The sequence below is a fragment of the Hesperophylax consimilis genome, chromosome 9 (assembly GCF_061612785.1).
Source record: "Hesperophylax consimilis isolate HC1 chromosome 9, BYU_Hcon_1.0, whole genome shotgun sequence".
NCBI lineage: Eukaryota > Metazoa > Arthropoda > Insecta > Trichoptera > Limnephilidae > Hesperophylax > Hesperophylax consimilis.
This window is the reverse complement of record NC_142844.1, coordinates 2,597,220-2,620,372: the sequence shown is the minus strand read 5'-3', so window position 1 is coordinate 2,620,372 and position 23,153 is coordinate 2,597,220. Positions and strand designations below refer to the sequence as shown.

The 23,153-nt window shown below is 32.2% G+C and overlaps 2 protein-coding genes across 2 annotated transcripts; both read left to right on the top strand.

Moving 5' to 3' along the window:
• The first annotated feature begins 2,827 nt into the window (after positions 1 to 2,827).
• On the top strand, positions 2,828 to 7,532 carry LOC149420784 (cytochrome P450 6B5-like). Its single transcript, XM_089635538.1, has 2 exons — positions 2,828 to 4,316; positions 6,958 to 7,532. The coding sequence occupies exons 1-2, from the start codon at positions 2,963 to 2,965 to the stop codon at positions 7,131 to 7,133; spliced, it is 1,530 nt and encodes a 509-aa protein (XP_089491664.1). The 5' UTR covers positions 2,828 to 2,962; the 3' UTR covers positions 7,134 to 7,532.
• Positions 7,533 to 15,947: 8,415 nt separating this feature from the next.
• On the top strand, positions 15,948 to 22,253 carry LOC149420783 (cytochrome P450 6B5-like). The gene is made up of 2 exons (XM_089635537.1): positions 15,948 to 17,361; positions 19,891 to 22,253. Exons 1-2 carry the CDS (start codon positions 16,014 to 16,016, stop codon positions 20,076 to 20,078), a joined length of 1,536 nt encoding a protein of 511 aa, XP_089491663.1. The 5' UTR covers positions 15,948 to 16,013; the 3' UTR covers positions 20,079 to 22,253.
• The last annotated feature ends 900 nt before the right edge of the window (positions 22,254 to 23,153 follow it).

Here is a 23,153-nt window from a genome sequence, read left to right as displayed (position 1 = left end):
TGTAAAAAATTGTTTCGATAGAAATACGCTGACATTGAACACAGAGAACAAGTGCCCAGACATTGAGCGCCCGACTTAGATGAAGTAACTCAGCCTCACCATTGATCCATATCTAAAATGGAATCTTGACACTCAAATAATTGCAAACAAAATAAGAAAAGTGACTTTTAAAAAAATTGTCGTTGAAAATCTCAAAAGTTTTAAATTTCAACTGAATTTGGTATTAAAACCTTTTTTATACCAAATTTATTATTATTTATTGCGCAATGGTACCAGATTTGCCCACAATTGTTTTTGTGTTTACACGACATATTATTTATTTAACGAAAAAAAATAAAGTATGTTTCTCAATAATTCAAGTCTTTGTGACCAATAATTTCTTGTAAGGGCCCGTTCCCACTTCCGTTTTCAAATCGGAGGCGGGTCCCGTTTTAAAAACGGGTGGCCAATGGCCCTGTTCACACCACCGTTTTAAAAACGGATCCGTTTTAAAAACGGACCATACTCTACGAAAAAAAATAATTGTCGATTCAACAAAAACATGTTATTTGCTCATTCTTCAGTAATGGTGCGCAATGGACGACGATGAAGCTCTTGTTGTCATGTTGTACTTATTAAAAAAAAGGAAAAAAGTGAAAAGAAAATTTTGAGTACACCCAATCATAGCCGAATGATTTTCTGTAGGAATTTTCCAAGTGTTAATTGGTGAGTTGAGAAGTGATGAACTAAAGTTCTTTAATTATTTTAGAATAATAATGATTGGATTATTTATATAGCGCCGTTTTCACCATGAAAAATCACCTCAAGGGCGCTTAATGGCTTAAGAGAATGTCTATCACTTCCTTTAACCATCTACTGGAATGAGTTTCAGAGAGCTTAACATATCAAAATACAAAATTGAGAAAGTGCATTTGTCCTGAAGAAAGGCTATCGATATTTTAAAGTAAGAAAACAATAACAACTCAAATATTTTTTATTATGTGTTTATTAAACTAATACGCTCTTCCGTGCATCTCATTAAAGCTTTAAAATTTAAAAAAAGTAAACTTAAAAAAATAAAAATAAAAATTTTGATGTACAAAAGTTGTGTACACCAAGTGTTTTGTTTTTATTTAGTTAAAGATAAAATATTACCATACTCTTTCTTCGACCAGTGGTATTAAATTTTCGGGATTTATTTCCTTATCCATTATTGTAGTTTTGATTTATTTACTTAACAAAATAACCAAATACAAGCACGCAGCGTGCCTGCTTCCTTGCGACAGGGAGCGGGCGGGGAGGGGTCGGGGTTTGGCGGGGACTCTGCCGGAACGACTGGACGACAAGTGTGAACAGCTCCATACAACACTGTCACTTTCTTGTAAATTAAAAAAAAAAACAAAAAAAAATTATAACTCGAAAACTATAAAAATCGCGGAACATACGTGGGGGGTGATTTGGATGGTTCCAAGGGTGCTCTAACTCTGGACTTCCGCTTGACACTATTTTTTGGACACCCTGCACACGGGATGTTAAAGAACGTAATTCCTGACTTATTTTTTTAATGAGCAACTAATGTTTATTAGACAAGGTTTTTATGTATAGCATAAAGAATAGTTAACTATTAAAAGCAATAATTAGTCGCCTGTAATATCAATACAAATTGAAAATATCTCCCGAGTAAAAATAAATGCTGCCAACGGGAATTGAACACGCGCCTTCTGATCTCCGGTCGGACGCTCTGGACCACTGAGCCACGTCGGCTTATTTCCAGCACGCCAAATAATTTATTTATTTATTTATTGCATCTCACTATACATAAAAAAAAAAAAAATTCACATAAAAAATCAACCTCACTAGGACTAAGCCTGTATCGAGGTAAACAATTTACATTTGAGTGAAGCAAACATAAAGTAATTCTACATACAAACACAAAATATTTCAAAATTAAAGAAAAAATAAGTATTATACTAATTCATTATCTACTATTATTTCAATCAACAATTACTGCTTATTTTATTTTTTGTACCTGTAAACAACCAACTTTATTTTTGTAGGAAAGGCTTTGTTAGTGCTAAATTTCGCACTATATAGCGTCGAGACCAAAGATATTAGAGTTCTTCTAATATCTTTGGTCGAGACATTATATCTACATTTGTTGGTGAAATATTTATTTTTTAACTTTTAACTTTTTACGTAACTTTTATGACGTTTTTTGTTTTTTTTTTCAACTAAAAACATAGAAAATAGGTATTGGACAGCTAGGGTTGATGAGAGGGGTTGGGTGGTGAATCGGTGAGTGACCAGTGACGGTAGTTGAAAAAAAGGTTTTTGAAATTTTTTTTTTGAAAAAAGATTTCAATAGTCACCGGAGATCAAAATTTATATAACATATTTTACTCCAAACAATGGCAAGAATAAGTGGTTAAAGTAAGTCAAGGACGTTCCTGTATACGAAGTAGGTAGTCATAAAATTACTTGCGCGATTTCACAGAGAAGTCATAATACTTCTATTCCATAAGTAAGGTGATAAGTGCGATATTATTATATTGTTCTCCTGCCGACTGCCAAATTAGAGTTAAAAATTCATTTAGCTGATAAGTATTTTTAAGTATGTTATCAATGACTTGCAATGTTTTTCTCCCGAACCAGAAAATTTTGTCTTTAAAACTGCGGATGGTATTTAAACAGTTTGTTTCATCTTGACGTAGTAGCCGGACTGAGCATAACAGGTTCAACACTAAGTATTAGTTATCTCGCTCTTTCCAATAGAACCAACAGAGATCCTTGTATGTTTCGCTGTTACATCTACGTCTCGTAATAGTATCACACTCATCGGTGAGTTTACTCACCGGCAGTCGGCACCGGCAGACCTACTCTAGTTGCCGAGTTAAATGTACAAGAAGTTTGTTGTTTAAATCGTCATCCAACGGGAATCGCCGAGTACGGTATTTTTGTGACTTGTAAACACTGATCTTTCAAAATGTTTTCTTCCACAAGTGTGCTTCTCTTAGTGAGTGTATCGGTTTATTGTTTATACAAATATCTGTCCCAGTACTTTAACTATTGGGTAGGTCAAGGAATACCCGTCAAACAGCCAATTATTCTGTTCGGAAATTACAAAAATTTCTTTTTCCTTCGTCAAAGTATCGGAAAAATTTACGAAAGCATCTATAATGAATTTCCGGATGACAAATTCGTGGGTTGTTTCAAACCCAGAAAACCAGAGTTATTGATAAGGGATCCAGAAATGATTAAACAAGTGCTGGTAAAAGATTTCTCTATCTTTACCGACAGATCGTCAGATGTTTCGGATACTGTAGAGAAACTTAATGCCAATCTATTTTCTGTTCACGGAGATAAGTGGAAAGCGATGAGGCAAAAATTTACCCCAGCATTTACGTCAGGAAAGTTGAAAAACATGTTTCATTTAATTGTCGAAAAGGGAGAAGAGTTCCAGAATTTCCTCGGCGGCACCATACAAAATAACAACGAACAAGAAGTGAAGGATCTGATGGCCCGATTCACCACTGACGTTATTGGATCGGTAGCTTTTGGGATAAAGCTTAACTCAATGGAAGACAAGAACACACCTTTCAGAAAGTTCGGAAATGAAATATTCGAAGCTAACATGGTTAAAACCATTAAAGTGTTTCTGCGTGCATTTTCCCCCCAGATATATAATATTCTGAAATTAAGATTACAAGATGAAAATTCGGAGAACTTTTTCATCACAACTGTGAAAGAAATCATCGCCGAAAGAAAGCAAAGTCAAATTGTGAGACACGATTTTATAGACCAACTTATAGAGTTGAAGGAAAAGGGATTTATTAAAAATGCATCCGGTGGGACAACAGACATTGAATTTACTGACGCGTTCATGACAGCTCAAGCATTCATATTTTTTGCAGCGGGTTTTGAAACATCATCAACATTAATGTCATTCACACTGTATGAGCTGGCCAAGAATCCCGAGGTTAAACAAAAGGCTTTGCTTGAGATTGACACCGTCTTAAAGAAACATAACGGTAAAATTTCGTATGAAGCTATTAAGGATATGCATTATCTGGAATGTTGCATAAGTGAGGCAATGCGAAAATATCCTGCGTTGGGAGTATTATCGAGGGTTTCTAACTCCAGGTACACGTTCCCTGATAGCAAGGTTGCCTTGGATAAAGAATTGTCTGTTATCATTCCGGTGTTCGCTTTACACTATGATCCAAAATACTACCCTGAACCAGAGAAATTTATTCCAGAGAGGTTTACACGTGAAGCGATACAAGAAAGACATCCAATGGTTTATTTACCTTTTGGCGAAGGACCGCGAAATTGTATAGGTAAGCGATAACACACACAGATTCTTGAAAACACCGACGAATAGATATTTGCCTCTTATAAAGATGGATCGTAAGTGCTTAAAGATAACTCTTCATTTGCAGTGGACTCGAGATACCTACAATGCTTATTTATGTTGTTATTAGGATTTAATGTTATTATATGATGTACTAGGTATATTTATAATTGCAATATGGGTAGGTGCTGTTTTTTTTACTTAAATTAATGTATTTTTAATCTAATAATAATCATCTTCATAATAATAAGTCATGGAAGAAGAAGAAAATACTATTAAATCTAAGCGAAAGAGAACAAAAGAGAAAAATAAAAAGGTAACGATTTCAACTGTGAATCGACACCAGAATCTGTGTCTTGGGAAAATGCTTTTAACAACTCGGCCGTAGGGAGCTAGTTATTTTACGTATTTAGTTGTTTCAAATTCAGAATAAACAATATTATCCACAACTATTTTTTGCCATATACATGGTTTTCCAATAAGAGGTGTTATTTTTAATAGCCCGTTATTTCGGTAGATGTTACTTTTGAAGCTGTTATTTTTTGACATTTGACAAGTAAAAATTACGCCATTAATAAAAATGGAATGATTCACGCTTCAACAACGCATTGAAATGATTAAAATTCACTTGAGTGATTCAAATGCAAATCATCTTGAGTGATGAGGCCCATTTCCACCTCGATGTCTTCGCCAACAAGCAAAATTGTCGCATTTGGGGCTCGGAAAACCCAAGAGTTATTGTTGAAAAGCCTCTTTATTCTCAACGTGTGACTGTTTGGTGCGGTTTATGGTCCGGTAAAGTCATTGGACCTTACTTTTTTGAAATTGAGGCTGGAGCAACAGTTACGGTGAATGGATTGCGCTATCAAGAGTTGATAAATGATTTTTCATGGCCGGAATTGGATGGTATTGATCTGGACAACGTTCACTTTCAACAAGACGGCGCTACGTGCCACATAAGCAACGAAACCATTGATCTTTTACGATTGAATATCAAAATAACACCTCTTATTGGAAAACCCTGTATTTGGATGTTATTTTTTTGAATGATTACAAAGTTCTAAATCATTTCTTTCCTACCTTTAATAAAAAAATTGTAAAAATCAAAAATAATGTAGAACATAGAGAAAATTCCCAATAAACTACTTTTTGGAATATTACAATTGTAGGTTTCGTGAAGCTGAAAGAATTTATAAAAACAATACATGCCTCGGTATCATTGCCTTTCAACTTATTAACTTATCATCACGCCATTTCTCCGCAGGGGTAGGCAGCGAGGACGGACCGCCAAACAAATCGGGATTGGCACACACTCCTTGCCCCATTCACATTCATACATCGTCTCATGCTTACTTTTCTATTTTTATGATTTTTAATATAGCCCGATTCAAACACAGGATTCACTTAATTGTTAACCATTAACCTTTCGAATATTAGTAAAAAAATTTTAGACTTCTGTCCAATGACATTATAAAAATTCAAAACATGTTATATTCTTACCAATCTAACAAAAAATGAAGCACCGCTAAAAAATGAAATCCATTCAAAGAATATGAAATAGTTATACGTCCACTGGACCTAGTTCAGTGAAACTTCAGTGATGTCTCAGTAACGTATCTTCACTCTTTTTTTGTTATTTATTTTTGGGGTGTCTTTAGCCAACGTTTCGGACAGCATTGCAGTGTCCACCATCAGGGCAGATGTGTTGATGATGGACACTGCAATGCTGTCCGAAACGTTGGCTAAAGAAGGAGTTAGCGCAACACGGCATAACACCCCAAAAAAAAATAACAAAAATACTTTTGGCCGTGAAAATCTTAAATCATGTATCTTCACTCTATTAATAAATCGTCTGAGCATCTGTCAAACATTTAAAAAAAAGAAATACAACATTCAAATAATGCATTAATTATGAATAAAATAATTTTGGTACCTGCTTTATAGCTTGTTCGAACCTGAGGGAATCTCCCGTGTAGAGTAAATGTGAAAAAGGAAGAAGTACGTGACAAGATGTATGCGGCAGGTTCACTCTGCCTACCGGTTAGGGTCAGTTCGTTCATTGCCAGTCAGTATTGTGATGCGTACACGGAGAAAAATGAGTTTGATTAATTTATTAAATTGTTTTATGGTTTTTTTTTATAGAAGAACACTTTAACTTTTTAACCTGAAAACTACCTTAGACGTTGTAATCTCGAAAATTTATAATGTACCTTTTTTTACTTGTACCATCATGTAGAATCATCTCCCGAAGTTAGCACACTTTACCCCCGGACACCTTTTATGTATTAGGTACTCACGTGCTAGAGCATTCCGCTAATTGCGCCGTTAAGAATTATTACTAGTAATCACAACGCATATAACGCTTTTTTTGGCAGAATCCGAATCCGGCTTTATTGAGTCGCATCGTCATCATTAGATGCGCCCAAAACGAGTTGACCGCTGTTAAAATTTGTCAATAAAATATATGATTTATTCTCTTTGAAGTGTATGTTCGGACACGAAGCCTATTTACTTATTATTCGTTTAAAATTGTTATTATTATTATTCGTTTAAACTTGATTTGGGTCTGAAGTTCTGCATGTTTTTTTATCTCTTCATTATGTTAATAGTGTGTTCATAATTTCCAGGCTTGCGGTTTGGAAAGATGCAGAGTATGGTTGGTCTCGTCTCCCTGCTGAGCAAGTTCAATGTGGAACCATCTGCCAAGACAGAAGACAAGGTGGTCTTCAATCCCATGTCTTTCGTCACATCACCAAAGAACGGAGTGTGGCTGAAAATTACACCAAGAAATACTACTTCTTAGAATGTAAAATTAAATAATAATTCTATGTTAAATTATATTAATTTAGTAGTGTGGCTTTACCCGAGATTCAACATAATTTAAAAAATACGTAATAAAGAAGTTTAGTTAAATGGTTGTTTCTATGCTAAATATTGCGCAATAAAGTTGTGAGCTGAAAAATAGTAATGACTAATAATTTTAAAAAAGGCCAGATAAAAAGTACATACAAATTTCACAATGCCAAAAGTAACTGTTTGAAAGATCTTATTGCATAATTATTTTTTCCCGTATGAATACCGCACAAGGTTCCCAATTGCTCCCAACCGTCTGGAGGAGCCTATTATTGTATCCTTAATTGCGGTGCTGTGTTGTGATGCAGTGAGGAGAGGAAGGAGTTGAGAAAAGGGAAGTTGGGAAGTACCTGGATATTTAGATCAGGTCATGAAACACGGCTAAAGTTATTTAAAGCAATGTTTCAATTCTGAATTGTGGTCTTACACCAGACTTTTTCGTAGTATCTTCCACTCTGGTCATTATCATTCTACTGAGGTCTTGAAAAACTTGTTTAAAGAAATTTAATGTCCTAAAAAGCTGACTGAATTTCATGATGCCTGGAGTTCCAACTGCTTCATACAATCGGTGACCGGATAACTGAAAATCGTCCATCGTTCTAAAATTATAAAAAGTAATGAAACAAAAACTAGGCTACATATGTAACTATTTAAGCTAGTTTTTGTTTCATCATTTTTAGTGACTTTATATCACCTTTTAAAGCTGTGTTGAATTGTTATTTTGAGAAGTTATCATGGATCCGATACAATCAAATTTTGGATTTAGAGTAAGAATTACAAACTAACAACAAAAAACCGTGTTAGAGAATGCACGACTATAAGCGAAGGGTTGCATAGCAACATCGGTTGCACTTGAGTAGATACTAGATAAATATTATTATTATTTTACGAGTCCCTACTAGAAGATATTCAACGAACTTACTGATACTGTCATTAAAAATTACGAATAATTGTTTGTTTATCAAATTGTTTATTTGTTTACAGGTAGGTTCCAAAAAGCTTGTAATGTATATTATATACTTTCCGTACTTATGTGTATCGGGTCAAGCAAACGTTGAGTTAAATTAAACGATTCAGATTTTGTGAATAGTTTGAAATTAAAATAAATACGTTTATGAATATAATTCATAGGTATTATTAAAATTTTATTGGGTATAAATTCCACGCCATTTTTGCTGTGGTTAATTTTAATATTCGATTTCTGATTTCTGATGTATGTCATAACATAATGAAGCTTTGGCAATTAATTTTGGAGTTCTGAACGGACGCCCAATGCATACATTTTGAATATATAATCGGTTTTATTGAAAATTTATAAATATAATAAAACCTGCAATCGGAACAACAATTCATTATACTACAATGAAAGTGAGTAGTGAAAAACGATAAAACAGAAAATATTGTTGTCCGAATTTATTATAATTAACCTGACTTCATAAAATTAATAGAATTATTTTCTGAAGCATATTATGTCTATTGAAACACTTCAGGTGTGCAGTAAAGGTAACAGTTGATTGGCTTAAAGATATATTATATTTTAAACATAATAGTTAGTAGTTATATCGTACATATTATAAATAACTTAGTTTTATGTGGTACAATATATAAAACATATGAAAATGGATTTATGTTTTTTTATTTTTTTATTTTTTATTTTATTTTATTTTTTAAATTTTATTTATTCATTAAAAAAATTTGAAAAAAATATATATTTCACTAGTAATAAGATGAAAGATATTATGATATGATTAATATTTATTATTTTTCAATGTTCTCCCATAAGCAATTGCTTGTGTGTATGGGATGAGGTATTATTTGTTTAGTTTCTTAGATTTTTATTTTATTTTTTATATTTTTGTTTTTATTTTTGTTTTATTTATTTAGTTTAGGTTTTCAGTATATTTTTTAATTGTGTTTTGAATTCTTTGAAACTATAATTTAGTGATCTTATATTTTCTGGCAATTTATTGAAGAAATTTGTTCCTAAGTAGGTATTTGTAGTTTTGCTGACCCAAAGTTTTTTACAAATCGGAATTGGTAAAATGTATTTTTTCTTGAGATTTGCTGTGTTTTTGAATGGTACGGTTTTGTTTACGATATCATCTTTGTAAACTTGGAAGGTTGCGTGATACAGGAAAAGAGTATTTAATTTTCTGACTTTAAATTCTTTGAAAATGAGTTCAGATGTATATAAAAATGATATCTTTAATATTATTTTAATTATTTAATTTACCTAGTACCTATATATTATATTGAATCATAAATTAAAACATAAATAAATAAAATTGGGTACAAGATATTTGCAAACTTTTGAATAAAAAAATAATTTTTCAGTTTGGTATTTTGGTCTTAAATCTAAATTTAATATTTGCATGAAAATGGATGGTAATGAATGTGCTTGGAAAAAAATAGTTTGTCTAAATTTAAATTTTGTTTCTTAACATGGTAGCTTCACTTAAATTTCATATTTAATCGTTACTATTATTTAAACGAGCCTTCTTGCCTTGTTTTATTAAAACAGTATTCATTTTTGTAAGCTTTGAATGTAAATCATATGGAAATGAAGTTACCTACTGTCAATACTTCCCCACCTCCCTCTTTCCCATCTCTGTCCCCTCCTCACTACCTTCAGCCTATACAACTGCGGATAACGAAGTCTCACTGGCTCCAGACAGTTCGAAGCAGTGGGGACTCTTATGCAGTTTCACATAAAGCATAAAGCAATATAAATAATACGTAGATTTTGCAATTATATAAATTTAGCAGGCCTGATACTAAAATATAGTAAATTTCTTGTGTTTTTGATGATTCTATTTTTGTAAAAAAAAAATTTTTTTCAATTTCAGGAAAATATAAAGGAAATAATTAACAGTTTATATGTATTATGAAATCATTAATTCATTGAAAAGCGTTTATGATATTCCTTCGTGTCATTGTGAGTATCACTTTAAGTCGGAGTTATTTACATGTTGACGCGGCAAAGAGGATGACCTCGGCCCAGTCACGCTCATCAAGCGCTTTGATATATAATTAAAATGATTATTGCTGTCTCTCCATTTGAGTCATTATTCCCAAAAGTCCAAAGTTTAAAATAATTATCTTCTGCAATGACTATGCACATATTGTAAATCAACCAAACAAGATTTTAATAACAAACTTATTCTCCGACCGTTTGAACTGGCGTGGAAAGGTTACTCGCGGTTATTTGGAAATTGTAACCAACACGAAAATGAATAATTTACATCTCTAATGGAATATGAGTGGCTTGGATTTAGCCGTGTTATGTGACAAGCTCTGAATAGCCAGGCTCTTCCCCACCTATCTCCTCTCGCCTTCTTCCCCTTCAACTCTTCATAGTCCCACTGGCTACGGGCAGTTGTGATTTTTTTACGGTATTTACAAAAATATATTTAGATAATAATCTCACTTCGTCCTTAAATTTTATTTTTCCAATTTAAATAAAAATTAGAAAATATTAACCAGTAAAAAACGATGTTTATTTACTACGATAAATTTATAATTATTAATTTAATTTATTTTTACTATTTAAACATAAAAAATACACAAATAAAAAATAAATAAATATTAACATATATTTTATTTTTTATTTTATATAGACATTCATGTAGATATTTTTATAGAAATATTTTTATAAATACATAATTAAATTCATAAATAAAAAATAAAAAAATATTTAGACGATAATCTCGCTTCTTCCTTAAATTATCATTATTAATTATTTTACATGTTAAAATGTCAAAAAACATGTCAGATACATTAATATAGATATTTTAATTTAAATATATTAATAAATACATTATTAAATACATTAATAAAAAAATAAATATATACTTTAATACATCTATTAATAATAAATATACCTAAATATTTTTTTTTACATAATAATTTTTTAACCGAGGAAAGAACCTCCTCTCCAGGGTCAACAACGCAACTCAAGAATTAGTTTTTGCTATGTACTGTGTACACTAAAGTACAGTATTATGCTATATACACTATTATGCTTCATAGACTAGTATGAATAGTATAATAGTACACATATGCAGTATACACTATAATGCTTCATCGCGGCTGTATAAAACTGTACAGTACACTAAATTATTATACAGCCCTGATGAAGCTACGTTATTGTTCATCAATTAGGAAATTTCAGTGATTTTCGGTGAGATGGAAGTCCGTAATCACTCACGTAAATGTCATATTTAATTGTTAATGCTAGCGCCTCGACGTCTAAAAATGGAACTATAGGATACGGACCGACTGATATACCAGTTCATAAACGTTTAGGCATACTGCTGACGAGAATCGATAATTAATTATGATAATGATAATTCTCTCGGTTCCTAGATGGCACTCGAAGATTATGAGCATTTAACGTATCCAATAATAAGCAAAATGGTCATTGATTATTAAGGTTGGGTCGTCAACAGAAATAATTAATTGGTGTTGTTTGGTTATCAATTGTCATCCCAATGCAATTATTTTTATACTCATTTTTATTTCTACAAAAATCACATACATAATTAAATTTTCTGTTTGGTTAAAATATTTTTGTTTTGTGACAAATCTTAGTAGGTATATAAAGTCCAATTTTCTAACTTTATTCCGACTATATGAATATCCACAATTACAAGCTGTGTATGGAGTTGCAGCGGTCATTAGCGGGTTAGGAATAACCTGACCATATTTGAAAATCTACTACTACTACTAAAATAAGCAGAACATGTTGCTTGTGTCATGATGTAGGTAGCCGACGAATCGGACTTACGGTTGCTAATTGACCGGTCAAATGGTATTTATCCTTTGATTTTACATAATAAATGTGAAAGTTACTAGTCATCATCCAGCAGTTTGCCTATTCTACATATTATTATACTGATTGCGCTCGTCAACGCCGACAGCAAAACATAATAACTACTAATTGAAGACAATATCAGCGATTCTCAAACGAAAATTAGAAACAGAAAAATTAGGAATTGAACCCAAGACCTTAGCTTTGTCGGGCGCTGCTCTACCACTGAACTAATCCAACCCGATTTACTACGGTCATATTTAACTGTATCATTCTTCGACCAAGAACTACCCACAATTTCTTTTATCTTCATCTTTATGTAAATGTATGAATGCAATATACTTTCCGAACTAAATGCAATCTGGATAGAAAATATATCCTTTAAAAAAAATTAAATATGCGACCTCTATTGACTTTTCTTCAAATCAAGGATGAATATTTTTATTTTTGGAATAACCTTATGAGTAAAAACTCTAATTTTAATTTTTAATAATAAAGACAATGAATTTGAGGTATTACTCATTGAGTTATTACAAAAACATTAAAAAGGTTTACGGTTCATAGTTATCTAGAAATTTCGTCGTACTGAAGAAGATTTGAGTTTTTCAACCAATAATAACAATATTTGGCTGATTTGTATAGCGCCGTTTTTGAGAAAAAATACCTTAATGCACATAATAAATAATGCATAAAAATCAACCCGTAAAAGCAACTGGTTTTTACTATGATACATCTATTTTTATTTTATTTTTTAGTTTGATTGAGGATTGATCATTCTTCCCCGGGTACCAAATGGCTCTTAACGGCTGTGAACTTTTAAAATATCATGTGAGGTTTCATATATAAAAAAATATCTTGTGCGGTTTAATATATAAAAAAAAATTGTGCCATTTCCAGGCTAAAGTCACCAATTTAAAGATTGTATTTTTAGGTTTAACTGAGGATTAAACCTTCTTCTCCCAGAAACTGGAGTCAACTGCGCCACCAACTGATCCAAATCTTTATCGACATTTATTTAGTACCATATTAGTTACTGTAGTGTCATTAAATTCCTACCGGCTGCGCCACTGTAACGTATCGTTGTTGTTAGGATAGAATACTGGGCCCTTAATCTCCAGTATTCTAACGAGGTAAGGATCTGGTAATATATGGAGTAGTCGTAGATTCTTATACACGGACGCTGTTTAATTCGGAATATAATAAACTGACAATACAAGTAACAAGTTGCCCAAAGGCCGTCTAGCGAAAGAGTGGGGTCTCTTCGCGACCCGACAATGTAACAGAAGGCGGTTGGTAGCGTTCGGTTATGTTCGGTAGAACCCGAACCTACCCGAACCTTTTAAATCACCAAATACTACAAATACATATATGTCTGCGTGTGTATGCGTGATTGGCACCAAAAGTGGAGAGAATCCATTGTCATCAATAACGAGTCTATTTGCCGTGTTTCAGCTCGATCGGATGTCGTGATGTGGGTTAGTTTCCACTTCCAAGATTCCACTTCATTCACACATTTATTCAAGAAAACAAAAGTGAACTTCAAGTAGATGCCGTATAATTTGATGAAACGTTGTGATAAGAAAAAAATGTATTTTTAAAGTAAAGTAATAACGAATTTTTACTATCTAATCGCTGTTTTAATACTTTTTAAATAATGGCATACAGAGGTACGGGCCAAAAAGGCCCCTTTCTCTTTCATTATGATTTAAATTGATAGGTTGTTGAAAAATAGACGTAATTTAGGTTTTGTGAAAAATGATTTGTATTGAAACATGGCTGCAATATGGGGAACTGTTATTATGTACGGTGATACCAATGATGGATTTATACATACGCAACCAAACAGCTGGTCAGGGCGGCAATTTTTGGGGGGCGGCATTTAGTGGAAACTATAAAGACTATGTAGTTTCCATATTTTGCATGAAATATACATGAATATACAAATAAAATAAATCTTTTTAGTGTTTCAAATAGAGATTATTATTATTTATTCAGTTGTTTTTTTTACATGGGTCTTACATACAAAACTGAGTAATGTAAAACTGAGTTTTGATTGTAACTTTAGACACCATATCCGTATTCCTGGTATGTAATACAAAAAAAATATTTTTATGTTCCCAAAAATTCACAAGAGCGCGCAGGCACAGGAATTCTGGTGATGCGAGATTCAGAAAAAACTATTATTTGAAATGATTCAACTTATAACTTTTACACTCATTAAAGATATTTTTGAATTAAACGTTAAAATTTTTAAAATTAATTAATATTAAGTAAGTAATCTGTTAATGTACATTTAAAATAAAGGAATATGAGAACAATAAAATATAAAGCTTAATCTAAGCTACAAAAAATGCAGAACAGATAAAAAAATACAACTTTAATAATAACAAAATTATTCTCCTTGACATGTTATTAAATTGCTAATTATTATATATTAAATAGTAAATGATAATATTTTGTGCTCAACTGTCCTCGCTTATTTGTATTAACTAATTACGTGCCTGTAGCAATGCCGCACATACATAGATATAGCGCGTAGAGCAGAGGTTCCAAAAGTAGGTGCCGCGCCACCTTGGGGCGAGGCGCCCCTGATGTCTAAAAAATCAAAATGTACATAAACAAAAACATTTTATGGAATGGAAGATCACCCTCAGTCCGCGCTCTGGATACGGATTGGGTGGAAGGCACAGGAGAGGGAATGTGTGTGTTCAAAAGTTCTGTCATCCGAGAGCATGAACCCAAGTACGTTGAAGTGACACTTTGAAAAAACGCATCCCAACATGGTCGAAAAACCAGGTGATTTTTTCAGTAGAAAATTGACCATATGGCCATAACATGCAAATAATTTATCTTGCAGGGAAGATTCCATCCTTCAGGAAAAAATACAACTGGGGAAAAGAAAAATGAGTGGTAATGGAGGCAAATATTGCTTTCCAATATTGCAAAAGTACATGGCCCATAGAGTTAAGGTTTCACATAACTTGCTGACTCTTTTCACTGAGCATCTATCACAGTTAACTGACTGGTTTGCAAAGTACTTCGCAGAAGACCAAGTGGAGAAGTTTGTGTGGATACAAGATCCATTCCGTGATCAAGTTTTACAAGATTTTACGACAACAGTCTAAAAACAAAAAAACGCTTGTTCGGATTTGACGGAGTTTTAGGTATCAGTTGAAAATGAACATCCAATTCTAAAAAAAGTTGAAAATGAGCATCCAATTCTAAGTGCAAAAACTGTAAGGGTGTTTATTCTTTTTGCTACTTCATGTCTGTGCGAAGCTAGGTTTTTAGCGGTTGCTGTTATAAAGTGCAAATATCGCTCGAAAATAAATGTGAGAAAAGAAATGCGAGTAGCTGTATCAAGCCTTATTCTCCGATTCCAAAAAAATTGTGCAGTGAGCAGCCCGAAACCCGTCGAACTAAACACACACCTCAAGAGTTTGTGGGAGGTTTTTGTAATTATATTAGCATTTTTTTGTGTATTCACCTATGTTTTCCTACCAATAAATGTACTTTCTCATTTTAAATACGATTTGTATTAGTTTCTTACCTGCTTTCTTCATCATAGTCGTACAAATATTTTTATTTATTTTTTATTATTTATTGAGTTAGTTTATAAACTTGAATATAAACTACTATAAACAAGATCATGTTTCATTTTGTAATTTTACATATTTTTACAATAAATATAACATTTCTTTTTAAATACATTCATTCTTCAGACTTTCAGGCTAGCTATATTCATATTTGAAATATAGCTACCACAGAAAGATATTATATGACAAGGGTGCCGTGAGAAAATTCTAATTTTCTACGTGTGTCACGACTTGGCAAAGTTTGGGAACCCCTGGCGTAGAGGAACCGGTATTGTGGGTTGAGTATGGCGTGAATCACATATACCGGTGATACCCATAAATATTATAAATAGGCTGAAATCAGTTGTTTATCAGCAGAGCTGTCGTTCAGTTATGCCAGTTTCGGTGATTGAAGAAATTTGATTTTGCTATCAAAATTTTGAAAATGTTTTCGTCAAGCGTGACCGTTGGAATTGTGAGTGTGCTAGTTTACTGTTTTTATAAATACTTGACCCTAAACTTTCATTACTGGAAGGAAAAGGGACTGGTTTACAAGAAACCAGTTTTAGTCTTTGGCAGTTACTTCGACTTTATTTTACTTCGAGCCAGTGCCGGTCAAATTTTTGCTCGAATCTATAAGCAATATCCAAGTGAGAAATTAGTTGGTTCATTTAAAGGACGTGAGCCAGAACTCATCGTGAGAGATCCAGATATCATTCAGCAGGTGCTCGTTAAGGACTTCTCCATATTTCACGAAAGATCAAATGATGTAAGATCACATCGAGAAGGTTTGAATACAAATCTTTTTAGAGTCCGCGGAGATAGGTGGAGAGCTATGAGGATAAAATTTACTCCAGCGTTTACTTCTATCAAATTGAAGAACATGTTCTATTTGATAGTGGAAAAAGGGGAAGAGTTCCAAAAGTTTCTCGAAATAAGCATAAAAAACAAAGAAGAACAAGAAGTTCGTGAGCTGATGGCCAGATTTACCACTGATGTCATTTCATCTTGCGCTTTTGGAGTAGAAACTAATTCAATCGCTGACTCAAATGCGTTATTTAGGACAATGGGAAAGAAAATTTTTGCTCCGTCAATTTTCAAAACTTTTAAAATATTTCTATCTTCAGCGGCACCCAGCATAGTAAGATTATTCAAGTTGAGTGTTTTAGGCGAAGAAGTGGAGAGTTTTTTCTTAACAACAATGAAAGAAATCGTCGATGAAAGACAGAAAAGTAAAGTCAGAAGGAACGACTTCGTCGACATACTCCTGGATTTGAAGGAAAAGAAATACCTGAAACAGGATGGAAAAGAGGATATTGAATTTACCGATACGTTTATGGCCGCACAGGCATTCATTTTTTTTGCAGCTGGTTTTGAGACCTCATCGTCGTTGATGGCTTTTGTATTGTACGAATTAGCCAAAAACCCTGACGTTCAGGAAAAAGTTTTGTTAGAGATCGATAGTGTGTTGAAGAAGCACGATGGAAAAGTTTCTTATGACGCCGTATCTGAAATGCAATATTTGGAATGGGTTCTCAGTGAAGGGATGCGAATGTATCCGGCGCTTGGCGTATTGACCAGAATTTGCAGCAAACAGTATACTATTCCCGGCACAGAACTAACTATAGATAAGGACTGCCCTGTCGTTATTCCAGTTGGTGGATTACATCATGACCCAAAGTACTATCCAGAACCTCAAAAGTTTATTCCAGAAAGGTTTTCCCCAGAAGAAAAACAGAAAAGACATCCATCAGCTTATTTGCCCTTCGGTGATGGACCACGTAACTGCATAGGTAAGCAAATAACTTTTACCTTCAGAAATATGTCAAACTGCATCTTGTTTACATCAAACACTGTATTGACATACTACGTTGGTAAATACATGGCCACGATTCATATAAAACGAGAGTAACTTAGTGAAGGAATCTGAAAAAAATGCATACAAATACAATATTGTGTCGGTTATTGAATCCAATATTGTCTTTGTCTGCCTTAATTGAAAGAATTGAGTTTTATACTGACAAATGTATTTATACAAATTCGCATTGCGTATGTACATGCACAAAAAAATAATTCGTCTTAACATTTTAAAACATAACTTTCGAAAAGTGTATTGTTATAAAATGATTAAGTTAATGGCATATTTTGAACGCGTAGATTATTAAAATTTTTGTTAAAAATACAATATTCGACACAACTTAAAAAGTAATACGTAAATACGTATTTCGTTCATGCACAAATGTTCTTTGAATATCTCCTTTGAATATCCTCAAACACACACTACAAAATATGGGTTAAAATCACTGAACTATATTGCCTATACACTATATAATTCGCTTCCAGGTATGTACAAACACATCCACCACAATAAAAAATTGCAAAGCAATGCTTTAAAAGAATATTTTTTAACTACATTTAAAAATGAAAATATGTAACTGTGTTGTCATTTCTTGTTGTATCTTATCCATGTTTTTTTTTTTCTTTCTGTACTTGTTTTCTATTGTTGTTTGTTCTACTTAACGTGTCATTATTTTAATTTTTAATTTTTATGCTGTATTGAATGTGAAACTTATATTTGATATCAAAATACCGTTGTAAAATTGTTCCTACTACCTCCTACATATGAATTGTAAGTTCCTCCTGTCCTAAAATGAGTTCTGTTACTCATCGGGATTGCTCTAGCAAGAAATAAACACAATAAAAAAAAAAAAAAAAAAAAAAAAAATCTCTACCTTTGTCATACATGAACAATTTATTTATTACAAGATAGTACAAGATTTCAAAATTATAACAGTATGCAAAATAATATTTTTTCCTAATTATACTACAACTCCATAAGGTGAGCTCCAGGAGCTCGTGTTTATGTGAGGAGTAAGTATATACAAAAAGAAAATAATTTTTAAAAGGTGATGTGTGAACAGTCTTCAAAGTCTTATTAAAAAAACTACAAACGTAATTCAATATACATATTTCAATCTTCAAATTAACTACAAACATAATTCAATAAACACAATTTTAGAGAACTTGGATTATAAAAATAGCCAAAGCTTTTTTAAATGCTAGATAATATAGATAGTATGCGTATATTAAGGGTACAATATATCATTGTCTAATTTCAGGAAGTTAATTTTCTTTTTAAATTGTTCATATTTCAATGTTTCTGTTACTTCAATTTTGTTTTTGGACAATAATATATTGTCCATTTCACACCTAAATATTAGCTGTTGTGCTGAGCCGTGGTCGTTCTTAGCATTGGGATGGCTATTGGCCTTTTGTTTTGAATCTATTGCTAATGCTATCTAAGGGGTGAACTTTACTGAAGAAACATTCTTTATAAATTTGATATTAAGCGTTTATTTTGTAGAATTCTGTGATAGTTGGTAGATTAAATTCCAGAAATATTTCTAAAGTTGGGAAGTCGTATGGTTGCCTAGGGATAGTTTTAATACTTATTATTTGTATTGTTATTATGGGCTCCAAGGTAGCTTTAAAGGTCACCCCACCCAATAATACCATACTGCAATAAGAACTGTATTAATGCATAATAGACAATTTCGAATAGACAATTTTGTTTAGTATATTACGTATGTTATAGAAGACATAGATAAGTTTTCTTATTCTTTCCAATGTGAGAGTGATATGGTCTTTTGTATAACATTTTTCTCTATTTAGATTCCGAGATATTAAACATTAGATTTATAATTTAGTTTAGCGTAGTAATGTAATTTATATAATTTTTCTAATGAATGGTTATATCAATTAAATTTTTTGGTACAACTTCTTATAGATAAAAGGGAGTATAATATTTTTTTCTGTGTTGAGTGATAATAGATTGTTAAAGAAACCATTTTTTGATAACCTTCATGTCTTTATTGGCTGCATTGGTAATTTCGTTCCATGTTTTTTTTTCGATAATTATCGAAGTGTCGTTAGCAAAAGATATGGAGCAAGGGTTGGATTAAGAATTTACTGGACACAAGAGTGTAACTTGCCACATTTTGTAAGATATTTTATTTGTATTTGTATTGTAATGACATTGAAACTGATAAAGATAATATCCTCTTTTGTTTTAATTCAGATTTTCACGGCTAAAAGTATTAAAGTGATTTATTTTTGGGATACTTTGCCGTGTTTCGCTACCTCCTTCTTTAGCAAACGTTCGGACGGCATTACAGTGCACATCATCATGGCAGATGTGTTGGCTACATTCAGTGTTAAAATGTTGGCTAAAGAAAGAGGTAGTGCAACATGGCACAATAGCCTAAAAATAAATCACTATTCGTTCTATAAATGGTTAAATTGTTTTGTTATTTCTTTTCTAGGTTTACGATTCGGTAAAATGCAGAGTATGGTTGGCCTAGTCTCCCTCCTCACCAAATTCACAGTTGAACCTTCGCCGAAGACTGGGAGCAAGATAGAACTGAGTGCAATGGCTGAAATCACAGTCCCAAAGGATGGAATATGGCTCAAAATAAAGAAGCGAAATAATCATAGCCTACCCATTGGATAACGTAACTTTGGGCGCTATAATGTCACGTACTTTAGTATAGTAGATGTAGAGCATGATAATCTCGTTCAAAGGGATTGTGGGGGAGTGAATTCATGAATAAGAAAATTACTCACTTGCTCCCAAACAATACGACTTGGATATTTAATTAATTTAAAATACACGAGTAAAACCGAGAAATTTATTATTATACAAAAAGGAAGAGAGAGAGAGAGAGTGCAAATCATTTCGAAAGAATTTTATGTTAACATACACAAATTAGTGCTGCGATCATAATGTTGAACCTCACTGTCTCAATCCTCGACTTTCTCCTGTGTGTGTCTCCAGGGACCGTTCAGAGTTCATCCATAACTTGCTGCATCATGCCCAAGGACGGCAATGCGGAATATCGAAGACTTCATTCCTCAAACAGAGTTGAACACAAAAAGGATTAGAATTAAAATGCATATGTAGATAATATCTTGATTCGTGTCTTCCCTAGCCACGTCCACTGTCCAGCTCTTGAAATTTCTCCTTTTGTGGATTTAGGATCAATAATCCCCGAACCAGCTGACCTCGGGGAGCTGCGCTACTACATAAAATTGCATTAATGCATTAATTATAACGAAATAAAAATTCTCAATTGGTACGTGGAAAATACATTATTCGGTAATTAATCATTTCGATAGTGGAAATTTTATTATTTAAAAATATGGTTAAGATTGTGTTTATATAACAATAAATCGAAATATATATTTAGCATTGTTTTCAACATCAGCACACATTGCAAAGCGAAGATTCTTTCATATTTTAAATTAATTTAATTATTATTCTGATTTTTAATACTAATGCGTTATCGACTTATCATTTGGATAATAGATGAGAGTATACTGCAATGAACTTTGCCCCACTTTTGATAAGACTTTTAACGGTTTGCTTTCTGAAGAATTATAAAAAGGTGTTTATCTTAATGATAACGTTTACAGCGTTGATTAAATAAAAAATATATAATCTTTTTATAATAGTTTTATTCTGTTTACATGTATAAACCAGCCGTGATAATTTTGTAAACTACACGAGTATTTCCACAGCAAAAACAGTTTTAGAGGAAGCTAAAAGCAAAAATGTATGTATTCTTGGAATACCTTATATTATAGGTAATAGGCATTAAAATCGCTTGACAGAGTCTAGAAACGTTCGATTTCAAGCACAAAACTCGTTTTTATATATTTCGCAAATAATTTTATAAGAAAGCAAATAAGTTAATCAAATGAAACTGTCACAAATAATATTAGCTACAATACTGTATTTTTTATAAGTTGTTTCCTTTACGCGTTCATACATTTCTATTGAAAAAAAAAATTTTAGCAGCTTACATTTATATTTTTTATTGAGTAATTTATTTTTTTATTTGCATTCTACTCAATCGAAACGATAGGAAAACCTTCAATTTATCTAAAGAATATTTTTTGGTATTCATAATGTACACTAATTCGTTATAAAGATTAATCAAAATAGTGATTTAGCATTAAGCTTCGCCTTAAGCGGCGCGAAATAATTACAAATTCATCTTGATTAGCGCGTTGAAATTTGTATGACTGTGTGTTTTTATATATTTCGCAAATAATTTTATAAGAAAGCAAATAAGTTAATCAAATGAAACTGTCACAAATAATATTAGCTACAATACTGTATTTTTTATAAGTTGTTTCCTTTACGCGTTCATACATTTCTATTGAAAAAAAAAATTTTAGCAGCTTACATTTATATTTTTTATTGAGTAATTTATTTTTTTATTTGCATTCTACTCAATCGAAACGATAGGAAAACCTTCAATTTATCTAAAGCATATTTTTGGTATTCATAATGTACACCAATTCGTTATAAAGATTAATCAAAATAGTGATTTAGCATTAAGCTTCGCCTTAAGCGGCGCGAAATAATTACAAATTCATCTTGATTAGCGCGTTGAAATTTGTATGACTGTGACGCGTTCGTTGCTGCCATTTTATATAATCGCCCAATATGCCGAGGTTTCTACCAGCCGTCCAGGTACCTTCAGAAACAGCGTGGTACTTTACAGTCCGACTTGACCAGTGAGTTCTCGTATCTGGACGAAGTATAAGGGATATTTTAAATCCCATATCAATGGCGTGTCACTACAACTATATAAATCTAAGTAAAACTTTTTTAAGGAAACACAAATATTCACTGTTTTTATTTCATTTTATATATCTATCTGCCCAAAATATGACATTATACATACATAATACATAAATACCAAGGTTAAATTCAATTGAAATAAAACAATGTTTTATCTTGTTAGAGTTATGATATTTCCAGAAATGCTTATGAATGATTCCAAAATTTACTACTAAAGATCGAAACCAAGTCTTGCAAATGGGTTTGTTAGAATTATGATTTTTCCACAAAACCAACTTTATATAGATTTTGACATTTATTTCGCTTCAGACCCTTATTCTTAGCGCGATTCTGAAATTTTAGTTCGTTCGGCGTCATTGAGCCTGAGAAAACGGCTTTGAGAATTTTTTGATCACCTGTTCAAGTGACGTTTTGTCCCTGTAGAAATAACTTGCTAACTAATTAGATATCACATCTCTATTTCTCTTTATCACTATGGAAGATGTTAATTTCAATCTCTCACTGTTCCTTTATAATATGTTTTGTCTCTTTCTTTATGTATATAAGCTCACACATTGTAAATTTTTGATCAGTTTAATTTTATAACCCGGAGATGCTTGTGTTAAGCGAAAACGGTCGGTATCAAAAAAATTAAAATAAATTGTGGTTACATACAAAGTTATTGTTTTATTTCAATTAACATGTCAAATCACAAAGTTACTGCTTTCTACCAAAATATTAAATTCAATTATACATCAGTATTTCTTTAAGGCTAAATGAGAATAGTATTACAAATTTGTAGAAATAGAAGATAAAATAAAATATTTAATCATTGAAGACAATATTAACGACTCTCAAACGAAAGACTTGAAACAGTACAGACAGAAAAAGATTCAATCGCATCTAGAGGAATTGAACCCAAAATCAAGTAAAAAATATGTATTACAGATGTGAGGT